This window comes from Triticum dicoccoides, chromosome 2A (assembly GCF_002162155.2).
Source record: "Triticum dicoccoides isolate Atlit2015 ecotype Zavitan chromosome 2A, WEW_v2.0, whole genome shotgun sequence".
In the NCBI taxonomy this organism is placed as follows: domain Eukaryota; kingdom Viridiplantae; phylum Streptophyta; class Magnoliopsida; order Poales; family Poaceae; genus Triticum; species Triticum dicoccoides.
The window spans coordinates 633,568,614-633,584,335 of record NC_041382.1 but is presented as its reverse complement, the minus strand read 5'-3'; the positions used below and the strand labels follow the sequence as shown (position 1 = coordinate 633,584,335).

The window sequence follows — 15,722 nt, the reverse complement described above, 5'->3', positions numbered from 1 at the left end:
CGCCCGGTTCTTTGATCCTTCACCTCGCACGCGGTGGGCGCCAGCTTGCCTGTATTTATTACGGAGCAGAGCCCCGAGCCGGGGCGCTCACCCAAACCAAACCAAACCCAGACACGGAGACGGAAATAAAAACGGGGACCAACTACCGAGCCATCTCCACCAGCGCACGCCATGCTCGTTGCAACATTTCCGCCACGATCGATCCATCCATCCGTCGGCTTTTGCAGTTTGCTATCGCGACGAGCGCGGCGCAGACAGGGAAAATAAAGGCGAACACGCATGAATGAATGATACGCAAACACGGTAATAGTAGAAGAAATTAAAGACTAGCAGTGCCAATGCATCGAACGGATAGCGCTAAGTACAACAGCAACAGCAACAAGTTTTCTCGCTAGATCTAGGAAACAAGACAAGGGGAGGGGGTGGGAGAGGCGAGGCGAACGACGAAACCGCTTTGTCTTGATGTGCTGCTGCCCTTCCTCCTCCTCGTTCTCCTGGTGGTGGTTCTTGTGGGCGCCGATGGGGGCGGCCGGCGGCGGGCGTCACTCCTTTATCTGGAGCCAGCGGCCGAGCTGCGTGGGGTTGACGACGCCGGGGATGTGGGCCCCGTTCGTCATGAGCAGCCAGGACAGCTCCGCGTACCTCCTCTTCGGCTCGGGCTCGGGCCGCGGGGAGGCGGCCGAGGCAGCGGGTTGGTGGTGGTGGCTCGGCTCGATCCGGCGGCCCAGGAGCGTGCCGTGGGTCAGGAACTCGTGGGCCAGGTTACCGGCTAGCAGCTTGTTGTTGTTGCCGGCCCGAGCCGGCTTGGACAGCTCGGCTTTAGCTGCAGGCGCTGGGGCTAGGGCCGGGGCCGGGGCGGGGCCCAGCTGCTGCAGCTCCCGCTCCTTGCGCTTGCCCAGTGCGATACGCGCCGCTTCCAGCTTCTCGCTCAGCGACATATCGACGGCCGGGACACCGCCACGTCAGCAGCACCAGCCGAGGGGAGCCGTCGATGGAGAGGAAAGCGGTTTCTGGTGATGGGATATGTATGTATGCGGAAGAGGCAAAGAAAAGAAAGAAATAAAAACAACCGGGAGGAGGAAAAAAAATCTCCAGGAGATTGATGGCCGTGGGGCCCACCGGGGGCAGGACGGTAACTTCACAGGGCAGAGGCCGAACGAGAGGAGGGGAGGGAACAACGGGACGAGAGAAAGATCGGAGGAGAGACGGGGGGAGCAGAGGGGGAGGAGGCGAGAGAAAATTCTTCTGGCTTATAAGAGACGGGGGGGGCGTCAGGAGGGGGGTTGCCTCCTATTTATACTGGAGCGCGCCAGAGAGGGCCCCCGGGCCTCGGAGGGAATTACGTCCCTGCCACCGCGCTCTCGTGCAGAGGGACCGCAGCCGAGTGGCGTGCTCGTGGTTGTGGGGAGACGGGAAGGGCAGATGGGTAATTGCGTGCGGTGGTGGGATGTGTGTTTGCGCAGTCGTGTGGCGAGGGGGAGGGGGTGGAATGGGAATTCCAGGGAGCGTGTCCGGGCAAAGGATTTTGCAGCTGGGTCCAATCGTAGGTCCACCCGCCAGTGGCAGCTACGTGGGAGTTTTGGGGTGTACGTTTTTTTAGTGTCCCGGGCGCCTGGTGTTTGGTCCCGGATAGGCATATAATCAATGACCTCCTAATTGTATAGAAAAACTAAATAAAAATCAAGACACTCCTATGTTGCTTCCATTTTCCTTTGCTGATAAATCTACAAACTTATTTTGGTTTCTCATGTATCTGTTGTGTCCTCACATGATGAATTATATATTTTATATATAACAAATAAGTTCTCCCTCCGTTTTTATTTACTTTGCATATTAGAGTTGACTGAAGTCAAACTTCATAAAGTTTGACCAAGTTTATAGGAAAGAATATAAATATTTATGATGACAATTTTATATGATGCGAAAGTACGTTCAATAATGAATCTAATGTTATTGATTTGTAATTGTACATGTTAATATTTTTGTCCATAAATTTTGTCAAAGTTAATAAAGCTTGACTTTGACCGAAGCTAATATGCGAAGTAAATAAAAACGGAGGGAGTATATTTTATATAACAAATAACACATTTTCTGCTAATTAAATCGAAGACCTAAAACCCGTGCTCGAGTACATTACTTTTTCCGATGAAACAAAAAGATGTCTAGATGTCAGCTAATACTAGCTGAGAAATAATTAGCAACTATATTTACATGAGAAGCAATCCTCTACAACATGATTTTGTTCAAGAAAAATGCAAGAGGTATACAACACTAGAACTGAGTGCATATACATATACAAATTTGCTAATAAACAAGCGTCTGTTTTTATTTTTGAGCAGGTTAGTCAATTCCCCCCTCCCACGCACAGAGCCCCAAGATGACGAGGACTCGTCACGAAGAAATTGGAGCCGCCAATAATGTGGCTGGCCATGTCATCATAGATAGAGGCGAGACAGAGGCTTGATTAGTTCGGGTTTGAGGTGATGGCCGGTGTGAATGTTGGTGAAGTTTAGAGGGAAAGCTTGAGGCGTCAGCGACATGGTAGACACGATATATAGCGTAAGATAGGGTGGCGTGCCCGTGACAAGGGCACGGGTGGCGGCGGCAGACGATTCGACAGGCGCCAACGGTTAGGACAAACAGTTCGGCGGGCACTGATGAGTACAAGATGCGGCGACTGCTGAAGGAAGAAGGAAACACGTGGCCGTTAAATGAAAATCGGATAATAGAGAGCAAAGTGACTAAGTCATGAAAAATCCAGCCACATGTGTAATAATAGGTCACATATACATACAGATGACTGTTAAGTGGGGAGTAAATCCATCTCAGATACACTGTCGAGTGGAGACTAAATCAAGCTCAAATACTTTAATGGCTGATTTTTTCCATCAGAAAAGAGTAAAAATGATGCTATTATTCAAGTCCATTTTCTCTACAAAAGGTCACCAATTTGGGAAGCTGCTATTCACCGCTTTTAGCGTGCCCTATCCAGTCACCACCTAAAGCTAACTCGTGGTGGGATAAGCCCACTGTTTTTGCCTTCCTCTTTGCCCGCTCCACCGTCATCCGCATAATCATTATCCCTCGCCACCCCGCGGTCAGCGCTGCACACATGCCACTCTGCCTTGCCCAGGATGCCAGCTCCATCATCCTACTCTACGCAGTCATCTCTCTAGCACCCCCCTTCTTCGGCATCGCCTAACCCCCTTTCCCAGCTAGACAGCTCGTCAGTAAATGGCTTCCCTTGGCGACGCGTGGCCATCCATGTCATCTTCGTTTTCAGCTCATTACCGCCTCGCCTTCAATGGACACATTGTCTCGTTCTCTAGCTCTTCTTGTCTCAACTCTACCGACAACATGATGATGTGGCCAAAACACCATCTCTAGCTCTGGTTCGACCGATCACCTTCGTCTCCGACTATGGTGGACCAAGGCCAGTGACGCTCAGGGCAAACTAATTTGATCGTTATGACTTACCAGAGCGTCAAGGGCAAGAAAGGCGCATTGATTCTGGACTACAAAGGGACCTACGAGGCCCAACTTGACTTGGCCCAATCATAAATCATGTCTAAGTTTGCTCATGGTATTACTATTTTTGAGTATGGCTCATGAATTTCGTGCGAACATAGATCTTTGCACAACGGTGCATAGCCGGATATCTCTATCTCTATCTCTACCACTACTTAAAAAGAATGTAAGGTTTCATGTTTCACTTTTCTTTCCACCACCTCTTCGTCCAACCTTTCCCTTATGATAATCAATCACCTTAATTTACTTACCTTCTGAACCAGTTCCACCAAGGTTGTTAAAATCGCGATTCTGTTATACGATTCTATGACTTTACGATCCAAACTTACCCATCTGATTCTACGATTTTAGTTCATAAAATCTACGTTTCTACAATCCTAGTAATGAAGTTCTACGATTTACGATTCTACCATCAGAGCTCCGATCCGATTCAAAATCGCGATTCTGACAACCTTGAGTTCCACTTTAATCTACTTATCAAAATTCTCATCCAAATATAAGGTAAATCACGGGCAGGATTTGATAAACATTTATGTACACAATCGCACTGATATGGACAAGTAAATCACAAGCTAACGTACTACAATATTTATATCCCGTTGCAACGCACGGGCATTGTCCTATACCAGCTAAGAAAGATGAACAATTGTTATAACTTGCCTTTTTTTACTTTTAAAACCAATTCACATGGTAGTTTTTTAACACAATTCATATGGTAGTTAAAAAGGCAAGTTATACCAATTCTAAGATTCTCGAGAGCTCGTGCTTTTCTCTAAGTGTAAAAATAGAATGTCGAATGCAAACTACATTTGGAAAGATCACATTTTTAAAGACTCTGGTCCTAAAAATCTATTTTGTGCTATGCGGTAATTTCCATTTTATGCATTACTGCACCATGTATGCTTTTAAACAATTATTTTGAGACTAGTACCAAACAATGCTTTCGCCCCACTTTTTATATAAAGCCAAATTGATAGAGGGTGACGAGGAGATTCTTGTTTTGAGACTAGTTGCTATTTAGAACTTGACATATGATGGAAATCCAATTCCGCTCATGGAAGTATATGTTCCTGTGCATAATTTTTTTCTTTGCAAATGTAAAAAAGAAGAAGATGTGTTCATTTTCACACCCAAATGCTACATGTAAAATTTTAGGGGGAAAGCGTAAGAGCATCTATAACCGGAATTGCCTAATCCGGGTCCCTATACATCCGCGGACAGTGATCGACGGGCCTCAAATATTGCCATTTGCAACCACAATCCCTATTTTCGAAACATCAAACACATGCAAACTCATCCACGCCGATCATCTTGGTCAAAGATAGTTCAATGCACACAAATAAAATTTGTTTGTACTTAATAATTCATAATCCAAACATGGTTCAAACATAAATATTGTTTATAGTGCATAATCGATAAATTATAAGCAAAGTTTACTGATTTACAGTGTGGACCCACATATGCTCCACAAGATCATTCAGAAGTTTCATATGCACCTATTGATCTTGCACTTGTGGATGCATCTCCAGAAAGTTGGCAATGCTCCCTGCCTCTTGTTCCAGGAGGTGGGCATGAGTTCCGGGCTTCTCAAAATCATCTAAGAGTGTTGCCCTTTCACCCTCATCCTCGACAATCATGTTCTGCAAGATTACACAACATGCCATGAGTTGTCAAAGTGTCTCCGCTTTTCACATCATCACAACTCCAGAACAATGCCCCAATGAGTTTGGAGCACTCCAAATGACCTATCCACATCCTTTCTAGTTGCATCTTGCATTATTGCAAAGCAGATTTGTTTGTTGCCTTGGGATTAGATATGGTCTTCACAAATCGCCCACTAAGTATAGGTACCATCAGCAAGGTAGTACCCCCATGGTGTAGTTGTGTCTGTTGATGGTGCCGTTGCACGTTGGAGCTTCCCCATGACAAAGTCTCTTAAACAAAGGAGATCATTGGAGCACATTGATGTCATTGCACGAACCTAGCATGCCAAATCCACAAGTCCTTCGATGTCACTGCTTCAAGAATGATGGTGACTTCTTTGACATGACATTGATATTGTCCACACAAACCTTTTGGGAAGTTCTTCCATTATCGGTGCATGCAATCAACTAAACCTAACATACCTAGGAATCCTCTTCCTGATCAAATTGCAAACAATTTTTCTGTGTCCTCCACAGTTGGCTCTCTCAGGTACTCTACTTCAAACACCTTCGCCATAGTCCGTGAAAATTGCACCGGTCTGCAGGACCAGGCTCTCTCCCATACCATTTTAGTATCAATTGCATCTGCGGCCTTCCCACAAGCAAGCATCCTGAGAGTCCTAAGAGTACCCGTGCATTTCTGTAGAGGAGAGAAAGAAATTTGTCTGTAACAACCCTTCCTCAGCTTGAAGTTTGCATCAACTTTCACTACTGGGAAAGGGTTATAGGTGAACACCAATGAGTGGCGGGCTTGGTCGGGCACCCACCACTGCTAATTAGCAAAAGTAACCGTGACGGGTGCCGCGCATGACCCGACACAAACAAGCGCTGCTGAGGGTGGACACATGATGAATGCGATTAGTGGCGGTTGTGTAGAACTGCTTGCCACTCCTCTGCGAGGCACCAGTGGCGAGCGCACAATACTACTCACCATAGTTTAGTGGCTGCAACCAATACCAAAAATAATTATGCATATTTTACCTATGGCAGGCAGCTGCCAGCAACCACCACAGCTAAGTTAGCTGTGTGTTCGGCCCAAATCAAATCTGCGGTGCCACCCGCTGTCGGTGTCAAAACTGGCAGATCTCGGGTAGGGGGTCCCGAACTGTGCGTCTAAGGTCGATGGTAATAGGAGACATGGGACACAATGTTTACCCAGGTTCGGTCCCTCTCTATGGAGGTAATACCCTACTTCCTGCTTGATTGATCTTAATGAATATGAGTATTACAAGAGTTGATATACCACGAGATCGTAATGGCTAAAACCCTAAAAGTCTAGCATGTTTGACTATGATTATGAGGGTATATGTCTACGGACCTAGCCCTCCGGTTTATATAGACACCGAAAGGATCTAGGGTTACATATGGTCGGTTACAGAGAAAGGAATCTTCATATTTGGACGCCAAGCTTGCCTTCCACGTCAAGGAGAGTCCCATCCGGACACGGGTAGAGTCTTCGATCTTTGTATCTTCACAGCCCATCAGTCCGGCCCTTGTCTAATAGGTTGGACGCCCGAGGACCCCTTAGTCCAGGACTCCCTCAGTAGCCCCTAAACCAGGCTTCAATGACGAGGTGTCTGGCTCGCAAATTGTCTTCGGCATTGCAAGGCGGGCTCCACTTTCCGAATACTCCAACATAGTCTTCGGACACAATGAACGTGTCCGGATCTGCAACACAAGTACCACACACAACCGCAGAGAATATAATATTGCACGAGTCCAATCCGCTGACAACTTTTTGTAATGTGACATCACGTCTTCTTGGTCATCATTTCGAACTGTTTTCCATCTGCCGTTCCACGTTTTGAGACGCGGTTTTCATAGGCACGTCTTGTCGAAGCAGAGATCGTGTCCCCTTATTGCGGGATTCTCATTAATACGGGCGTGGGTAATCTAACTGTGCCGTTTACACAGCCTTTGGGAACAGGCGAGTTTTAAGGTGAGTGGGGAGGCGCTTGATATTCACTGCCTTTATAAGGAGATAAGGATTCCCTTTTCTTCACCCACGCCTTCTCTCTTTCTCTGCCCTTCCATTCTCGAGCTCCAGCGCCCAAGTCCTCATTCTTTCCGCCTCAAGGAAGCACTCAACCATGTCCGGATCTGGAGGGCAAGGCAAGTGGATGGCCTCCTCCGTTAGGGAGAAGGACATCACCAGGCTTCGGGAGGCCGGGTATCTGGCGAAATAAATCGCCCACCGGCTTCCAGCCAAGGGGAAAATCATCCGCACCCCAAAGCCCAGCGAGAGGGTGGTGTTCATCCCTCATTTCGTCTGTGGGTTAGGGTTTCCACTCCACCCTTTCGTCCGCGGGCTTATGTTATATTACGGGCTAGACTTCCATGACCTAGCCCCGAATTCTTTCCTCAACATCGCAGCATTCATTGTCGTGTGTGAGGCCTTCCTCCGCATCCAACCCCACTTCGGACTGTGGCTCAAGATTTTCAACGTGAAGCCAAAGGTGGTGGATGGCTAGCACGCAGAGTGCGGAGGCGCCATAGTGAGCAAGCTGCCCAATGTCACATGGCCCAAGGGTACTTTTGGGGAGACCGTCAAGGAGTGGCAGAAACTGTGGTTCTATATCACAAAGCCCCGCGACGCCACCTGGACCGCGGCCTCCGAATTCAAGTCCGGAGCTCCAATGCGGCTCACCTCCTAGATAGAGAAGGGCCCAAACTAGTATTCGTCGGACGAGATGATAGCGCTGCAAACGCGCATTCAAAGCATGGTGGATAAAAACATCAAGCTCGTCGACGTAATCCAGGTGATGCCAGTTCGCCGGATCCTCCCATGCCAAAGCCGAAGCTGCCCCTTATGGGAATTCGACCTGAAGAAGCACCAAACCTTGGAAAGGCTCTTCGGAACCACTCATGAAGATACCTGGAAGTTGCTCTTTAAGGGCAACGAGACGCCGCCAGCCATAGACTCGGACCGCGGGCACGATATTACCAATTCTGCCAATGCGGTAAGCCTTTCACGTCTCCAGACGCATCCTCTACTTGCTTGTTTCAAGGAGGATATCTAAACTTTATATTTTTCAGGTATGGACAGAGAGGGCGGAGCGGATTCAATGTTAGGCTCCGCTGCCCGAGGAACCGGTCATCCCGCTCCTGGCGAAGATGCTGGTGCCGGCACCCTACAAGGCGCCGGAGAAGAAGGCCAAGGGGGTCCGGAGTGGCCCCTGCCGCAAGGGAGCTTCGGACGTGTCGTCCGAAGACAAGACTCACTCCTCCGTCACCGAAGACAATGACGATGAGGAGGAAGAAAGCACCTCTCCCCTTGATGGGGGAGGAAGAAGAGGGCGGCCTCCACAAATCTGGAGGCGGAGGCGCCCAAGAGGGGGAAGGGTCCCCTTGTGGATAACTCCGCATGGGACGTCGACAGCTTCCCGGAGCAACGCCCCCGAAACAAGCCTCTGGCCGCATCATAAGTACTAAAAACCCGCATATGTCCATGCATCCGGCCTCTCTTGCTTCATAATATTAATATGTTAATTTATGCCATTACAGTCCGGCCCACGACAACTCCCTGCGATCCTCATCAAGAGGTTCGTTGGATTCGAAAGCGGTGGCCAGTGAGTCACTGCCGGCCGCTCATTCTCCCACGGCCAAGGGCGACGATGAGGTGTTGTCCCAAAGGACCTTCCCCGGCCAAGGAGAGGTTCCGGAGGCCGCCAAGGTGATGCCAAAGGGCGAAACCTCGGCTGCCGGACACATGGGGAGCAGACCCCCATGGCGACTGGGGTGGGGGCTTTGCTCAGTTCGGCCCCCAGCCGAATACAAGTCCGGAGACCTATACGGCTCCGGAATCCGGAGAGCAACCTCCTTCGAAAGAAGGGGGTGTGCCTATTCCGCCGGTGACCTCTGTCCAACCAGAGGCACCGAATAATCTACTGGAAGCGCTACGAAGTGCTTCCATTGTGGATGAACACCGGGTACGGTGATTGAGAGGGTTCAGTCCATCAAGAGCAGACTAACAGAAGCCTGCAGCAGCCTGCTGACAGGTTTTGAGGTAAGCGACGCAAAAGAGAAAATCCCAATATAGACAGTAGCCCCTGAGACACTGTCCGGTGTTCGGAAAGAAGAGTTGGACAGAGGATCAATTTATTTTCGCAGGGAACTAACTAAATATGTCTTATATGAATAAGAGGCGTCATTGCTGGCTGTGACCTCACACACTGCCGAAGTCTCCAAACTAAAGCAGGAGCTCGGCCAAGCGAGGAAGCAGCTAGACGACCAACAAGGTATGTACTGACTGGCTGTATATTCGGGAAGAATAAATAATGCGTATTGACCGTAGTGCCATGATATGTGTAGGAGCAGCGACCGAGGTCGAGGTCCTTAAACAGGCCCTGGCCCAGGTCGAGGAGAAAGCTGCCAAGGAAAAAGCCGCCCGTGAGAAGCACGAGACCCGGCTTGATGAGGTCCAGCAAGAGCTCCAGGATGCAGTGAAGAAATGCGAATCCTTGGAGCGCGATGTTTCGGCTCGAGAGACCAAACTCGCTACGGCCCGCAAAAGCGCGGAAGAGGCCCGGATTGAGGCCCAGGGCACCCTCCAGGAGATCCAGGAGGCCAAGAAAATCGCAGCAGGTAAGGCGTTTAGTATGCAAAGCAAATATGCGAAGAAGAAGTATCTCTTACTAACCCAGATTCGGAGTTCTCCAGGGGTGCTTGCGGATCTCCCGCGCAGTGTGTCTGATGCCGTGGAGTTCTTCCAAGCCGAAGACGGGAGATCTATGGAGAAGCTGTTTTGGTCGCAATATCTTGCGCCAGAACATCTAGTGCCCTTTAGCGATCAGCTAAAATAGCTGGTCGAGCTTGAAAGGATCGAGAAGAGGTGTCTAGAGGGGGGGGGGTGATTAGACACTAAGTCCCAAAAGTTGTAGTTTTTAATATTCTTAAGTTTAAGTGGAGTTTAAGCACAAGTTTAACAAACACAATACATATCAAGCAAGCATGCAATGAGTATATGAGCAGCGGAAAGTAAAGCATGCAACTTGCAAGAATGTAAAGAGAAGGGTTTGGAGTATTCAAACGCAATTGGAGACACGGATGTTTTTGTCGTGGTTCCGATAGGTGGTGCTATCGTACATCCACGTTGATGGAGACTTCAACCCATGGAGGGTAACGGTTGCGCGAGTCCACGGAGGGCTCCACCCACGAAGGGTCCACGAAGAAGCAACCTTGTGTATTCCATCACGGCCGTCGCCCATGAAGGACTTGCCTCACTAGCGGTAGATCTTCACAAAGTAGGCGATCTCCTTGCCCTTACAAACTCCTTGGTTTAACTCCACAATCTTGTTGGAGGCTCCCAAGTGACACCTAGCCAATCTAGGAGACACCACTCTCCAAGAAGTAACAAATGGTGTGTTGATGATGAACCCCTTGCTCTTGTGCTTCAAATGATAGTCTCCCCAACACTCAACTCTCTCTCACAGGATTTGGATTTGGTGGAAAGAAGATTTGAGTGGAAAGCAACTTGGGAAAGGCTAGAGATCAAGATTCATATGGTTGGAATGGAATATCTTGACCTCAACACAAGTGTAGGTGGTTCTCTCTCAGAAAATGTGTATTGGAAGTGTAGGTATGTTCTGATGGCTCTCTCCATGAATGAAGAGTGGGTGGAGGGGTATATATAGCCTCCACACAAAATCTAACCGTTACACACAATTTGCCAAACTCGGTGGGACCGAATGGTTAAACTCGGTCGGACCGATTCAGCAAACTTAGTGACCGTTAGGATTTTCAGTGGGACTGAGATGCAACTCGGTAGGACCGATATGGTTAGGGTTAGGGCATAACGTAATCTCAGTGTGACCGATTACACAAACTCGGTGGAACCGATTTTGGTAATAAGCTAACCAAAGAGTTGGTCAGGCAAACTCGGTGAGACCGATTACACAAACTCGGTGAGACCAATTTTGGTAATAAGATAACCAGAGGGTTTGCATTGTAATCTCGGTAGTACCGATTGCTCAAACTCGGCGAGACTGATTTTGGTAATGGACATACACAGAGAGATTACAATCCCATCTCCGTGAGACTGAGATCCCTATCGGTGAAACCGATTTGCTAGGGTTTGTGGCAGTGGCTATGACATTTGAAACTCGGTGGCGCCGAATAGATAGAATTGGTGGGGCCGAGTTTGACTTTTGGTTTAGGTCATATGTGGATGTGGGAAGGTAGTTGAGGGTTTTGGAGCATATCACTAAGCACTTTGAGTAAGCAAGCCATTAAGCAACACCTCATCCCCTCTTGATAGTATTGGCTTTTCCTATAGACTCAATGTGATCTTGGATCACTAAAATAGAAAATGTAGAGTCTTGATCTTGAAGCTTGAGCCAATCCTTTGTCCTTAGCATCTTGAAGGGGTTCCACATCCTCTAGTCCATGCCACTCCATTGTTGAACTTATCTGAAACATACTAGGTAAAAGTGTTAGTCCAACAAGAGATATGTTGACATTAATTACCAAAACCACCCAGGGAGCACTTGTGCTTTCCATCTCCCCCTTTTTGGTAATTGATGACAACATACATCAAAGCTTTAGATAAAGATATAGAGAATAGCAAGTAAAGCTTTGGAAAGACATGTAACATGCATAGGCTCCCCCTACATGTATGCAATCATGTGAATATTGAATATAGGAGCATGTGAATGCGTAAACATGACAGAGTAAGCAATGTGTTACATGTATCTTGGCTATATGCATCAGAGCAAATAATGTGAATGTGAGAAATGTACCTTCATGCTCATGAGTCCTTCTTGAAAATAGTATGTACATCAGCAAGAACTTCTCATTCACATGACTGTGATGCATATACTTACCTTGTGGTCTTGAGTTGGCTTAGGATGGGATGAACCTGCGCAAACAAGGTTAAATAACACAGATACACCTACTGACCAGAGCAAGCAAGAGAAACCACAAGAGAACCAAGACTGGGATGACATGTAGAGTGAGTACTAAGTACCACATTGGATATAGACATGTCCCCAAAGGTAAAGATATGCAATAAAATCAGAGATTTCCTTCCCTTAGATGTCTTGCTCCCCCTGAATCTGCATGGGATATTGGGAGAAGATAGGGAACAGAAAATCAGAGCAACAAAAAAAGGAAACAACAGAGCTTGAGCTAAAGCAAGCAACCAAACATGTCTTTCCCCTCTTAAAGACATGTGACATCTCTCCTCTTGAACACCAAGCATCAGGGGTCTTTGATGATATTGCTTTCTCCTAGTTGAGAAACTCTCTCCCCCTGAGTATTCTCTCTTTCTCCCCCTATAGGAAGGATTAAGCTTTGATGTGATCTCTCTCTCTCTCCCTTTGACATCAATTTCCAAGAAGGGCTCTTCTGGACATGTGATACAAATGGGTTGGTCCTCGAGTCACAGAGCAAAGCGGCATGTCTAATATGATGCTGGTAGAGGACAAGAATCATTGAGTGGAGCTGGAGCAAACAGAAATCAGGAATAAGTGTCAAGTTGGTTTTCCTGTGGTGGAATCGGTGACTCCGAGTTGTGTGCTTCGGTTGCACCGAAAGATTTCGGTTGGGACGAAGAGAACAAACCGGTGTGACCAAGTTCATTAGAGTGAAACCACTTGTCACCTCAGCTCACTAGACAAGTAAGATCTCACAAGGATATGCAAGGAATTTACTGAAAGATTTGCAATGAATTGGATGCAAAAAATGCAGAACAAAAAGGAAAGAAAAGAAACTAAAAGTTCTAGATGAAGTTTTTTTTAGAACTTCATCTAGAGATGGTCGGCGACAAAGTCACCTATGTTAGAGTATATTGACTTAGGAGTCAAGTGAGAGAACTTGATCATAGGTCATACTCATCGTTTAAGCTCAAATGGGGTTACCATTTTTCGTTTAAGCCTTTTGATGTATTCACATGTTGTTGAGTTTCTTTGACTCATGACTTGGAGTAAAGCTTCTCTAAGATGGAATAACATACCTTGGGTGGTGGTGTTGATCTTGCTCATGTAGTTGAACTTGTGCGGGTTGCTCAAGGTTGATGTAGTTCATCAAGGGTTGGGAGCACCACTTGGAGTTTGAGTTCATCTACCTACATGGGTTAGCTTTGCAAGGAAGAGCACTTGCGTATCCAAAATTACAATCATGAGACTCAACATAGAATTTGCCAAAGGATATGTTTGAATGGTTTCGTGCTTCCTTGTCTTCAACCACCATTGTGTAGATACTTGGTGATGTAGAGATTGCTCAAGATGTGAGTGAGTTGCAATCTCATAGATTTAGATTCAACCAAGTACCTACACGGGGTTAGATAACATGCAAGGTACAAATATATCCAAGACATATGAATAGCATCATAAGAGAAATATCAAGGATTAGTCATAGGCTCATGCCCCGCATGTATCAAATGGAGTTCCTACTCCAAGTTTGAAGCATCAATGATGTTCAATTCACCTCTCAACCTGCAAAACACTTTCTCATCAAGTGGTTTAGTGAATACATCCGCCAATTGCTTATCGGTGCGAACATGCTTAAGGTTAATGTCCCCTTTTGCAACATGATCTCGAATGAAATGATGACGAACTTCAATATGCTTAGTTCGAGAATGTTGCACGGGATTGTGAGCAATCTTAATAGCACTTTCATTGTCACATAGCAACGGAACATGTTTCACATATATCCCATAATCTTTAAGAGTTTGGGTCATCCAAAGTAATTGAGCACAACATGAACCAGCGACAAAGTATTCCTCTTCGGCGGTGGATAAAGATACCGAGTTTTGTTTCTTGGAAGACCAAGACACAAGAGATCTACCAAGGAATTGACAAGTACCCGAAGTGGATTTTCTATCAACCTTGTCTCCGGCATAGTCCGAATCGGAGTAGCCAACAAGATCAAAAGAGGACCTCTTAGGATACCAAATGCCAAAATTTGGTGTATGGATTAGGTATCTCACTATCCTTTTCACAGCCTTAAGATGACACTCTTTAGGAGCAGCTTGATATCGTGCACACATGCACACACTTAGCATAATATCGGGACGAGAGGCACATAGATATAACAATGAACCAATCATAAAGCGATAAACCTTTTGATCAACCGGTTCACCATCTTTGGTCAAATCAAGATGTCCACTAGTAGGCATGGGTGTAGTCATACCTTTGCATTCTTGCATATTGAACTTCTTGAATAAGTCCTTGGTGTACTTCGTTTGAGAGACAAAGGTACCTTCCTTAGTTTGCTTGATTTGCAAACCGAGAAAGAATTTGAGTTCACTCATCATAGACATCTCAAACTTCTCCGACATTAGCTTTCCAAACTTCTCACTAAAATGAGGGTTAGTTGAACCAAATATGATATCATCAACATAAATTTGGCACACAAATAGTTCTCCATTAACCCTTTTAGTAAAAAGAGTAGAATCAATTTTACCAATTTCAAAGCCTTTTTCAATAAGGAACTTGGTCAAGCATTTATACCATGCTCTAGGAGCTTGTTTAAGACCATAAAGGGCTTTGTGAAGTTTGTAAACATGATTAGGCTTCTTAGGATTGACGAAGCCGGGAGGTTGCTTAACATAAACTTCCTCCTCAATTTTGCCATTTATAAAAGCACTTTTAATGTCCATTTGGTACAAGGTGATATCATGGTGATTAGCATAAGCAAGTAAGATGCGAATGGACTCAAGTCTAGCAACGGGAGCATATGTCTCACCATAATCCATACCTTCAACTTGTGTGTAGCCTTGGGCGACGAGACGTGCTTTGTTGCGAACCACTTGTCCATCTTCATCTTGCTTGTTGCGAAACACCCATTTGGTACCAATGATGTTGTGGTTGTTGTCGGGCTTCTCGACCAATGTCCACACTTGATTTCTCTCAAAGTTGTGTAGCTCTTCATGCATAGCGTTTATCCAGTCCGGATCCTCCAATGCTTCTTCAACCTTCATAGGTTCAATGCTAGAGATGAATGAGTAATGTTCACAAAAGTTAGCTAAACGAGTTTTAGAGCGAGTGATTCTCCCGGTTTGGATATCATTGTAGATTTGCTCGACGGGATGATCCTTAGCAATTCTTGCTCAAACTTGTGAAAGCTTTTGCTTGGGTCGGGGTGGAACATCCTCTTCATCTTGTGCTTCTTCTTGGCCTTCTTCATTGTTGACATTGTCGTTCTCTTGTCGTGGTGGAGAAGGAGGTTGTTGATGTTCATCTTGGTGCGCTTCCTCGTTTTCTTCATCTTGGCGTGTCCCGCTTGTGGATGCTTCCATATCAACTCTTGGTTCACCTTGTCATGAGGTAGACGCTTCCACTTGGACGGACGAGGTACTCTCCTTCACTTCCGTTGGACAAATCTTGCCAATGGACAAGTCTTGAATTGCTTCCAAAGGGTCTTTGTCTCCTACATCATTTGGCAATTGCTCTACTTGCGAGCCATTAGATTCATCAAACTTCACATCTACCGTCTCTTCAACCTTTCGGGTGAAATTGTTGTAGACACGGTAAGTGTGAGAGTTTGAGCCAT

At 46.5% G+C, this 15,722-nt stretch overlaps 1 protein-coding gene across 1 annotated transcript; it reads right to left on the bottom strand.

Annotated features, from left to right (window-relative positions):
• Nucleotides 1–284: 284 nt before the first annotated feature.
• LOC119355881 lies at nucleotides 285–1,263 on the bottom strand. The gene has a single exon (XM_037622764.1). It carries the CDS (start codon nucleotides 936–938, stop codon nucleotides 543–545), a length of 396 nt encoding a protein of 131 aa, XP_037478661.1. The 5' UTR covers nucleotides 939–1,263; the 3' UTR covers nucleotides 285–542.
• Between the last annotated feature and the right edge of the window lie 14,459 nt (nucleotides 1,264–15,722).

Coding starts and splice junctions, on each gene's coding strand:
- LOC119355881 (XM_037622764.1), bottom strand. CDS start 938: ATGTCGCTGAGCGAGAAGCTGGAAGCGGCGCGTATCGCACTGGGCAAG.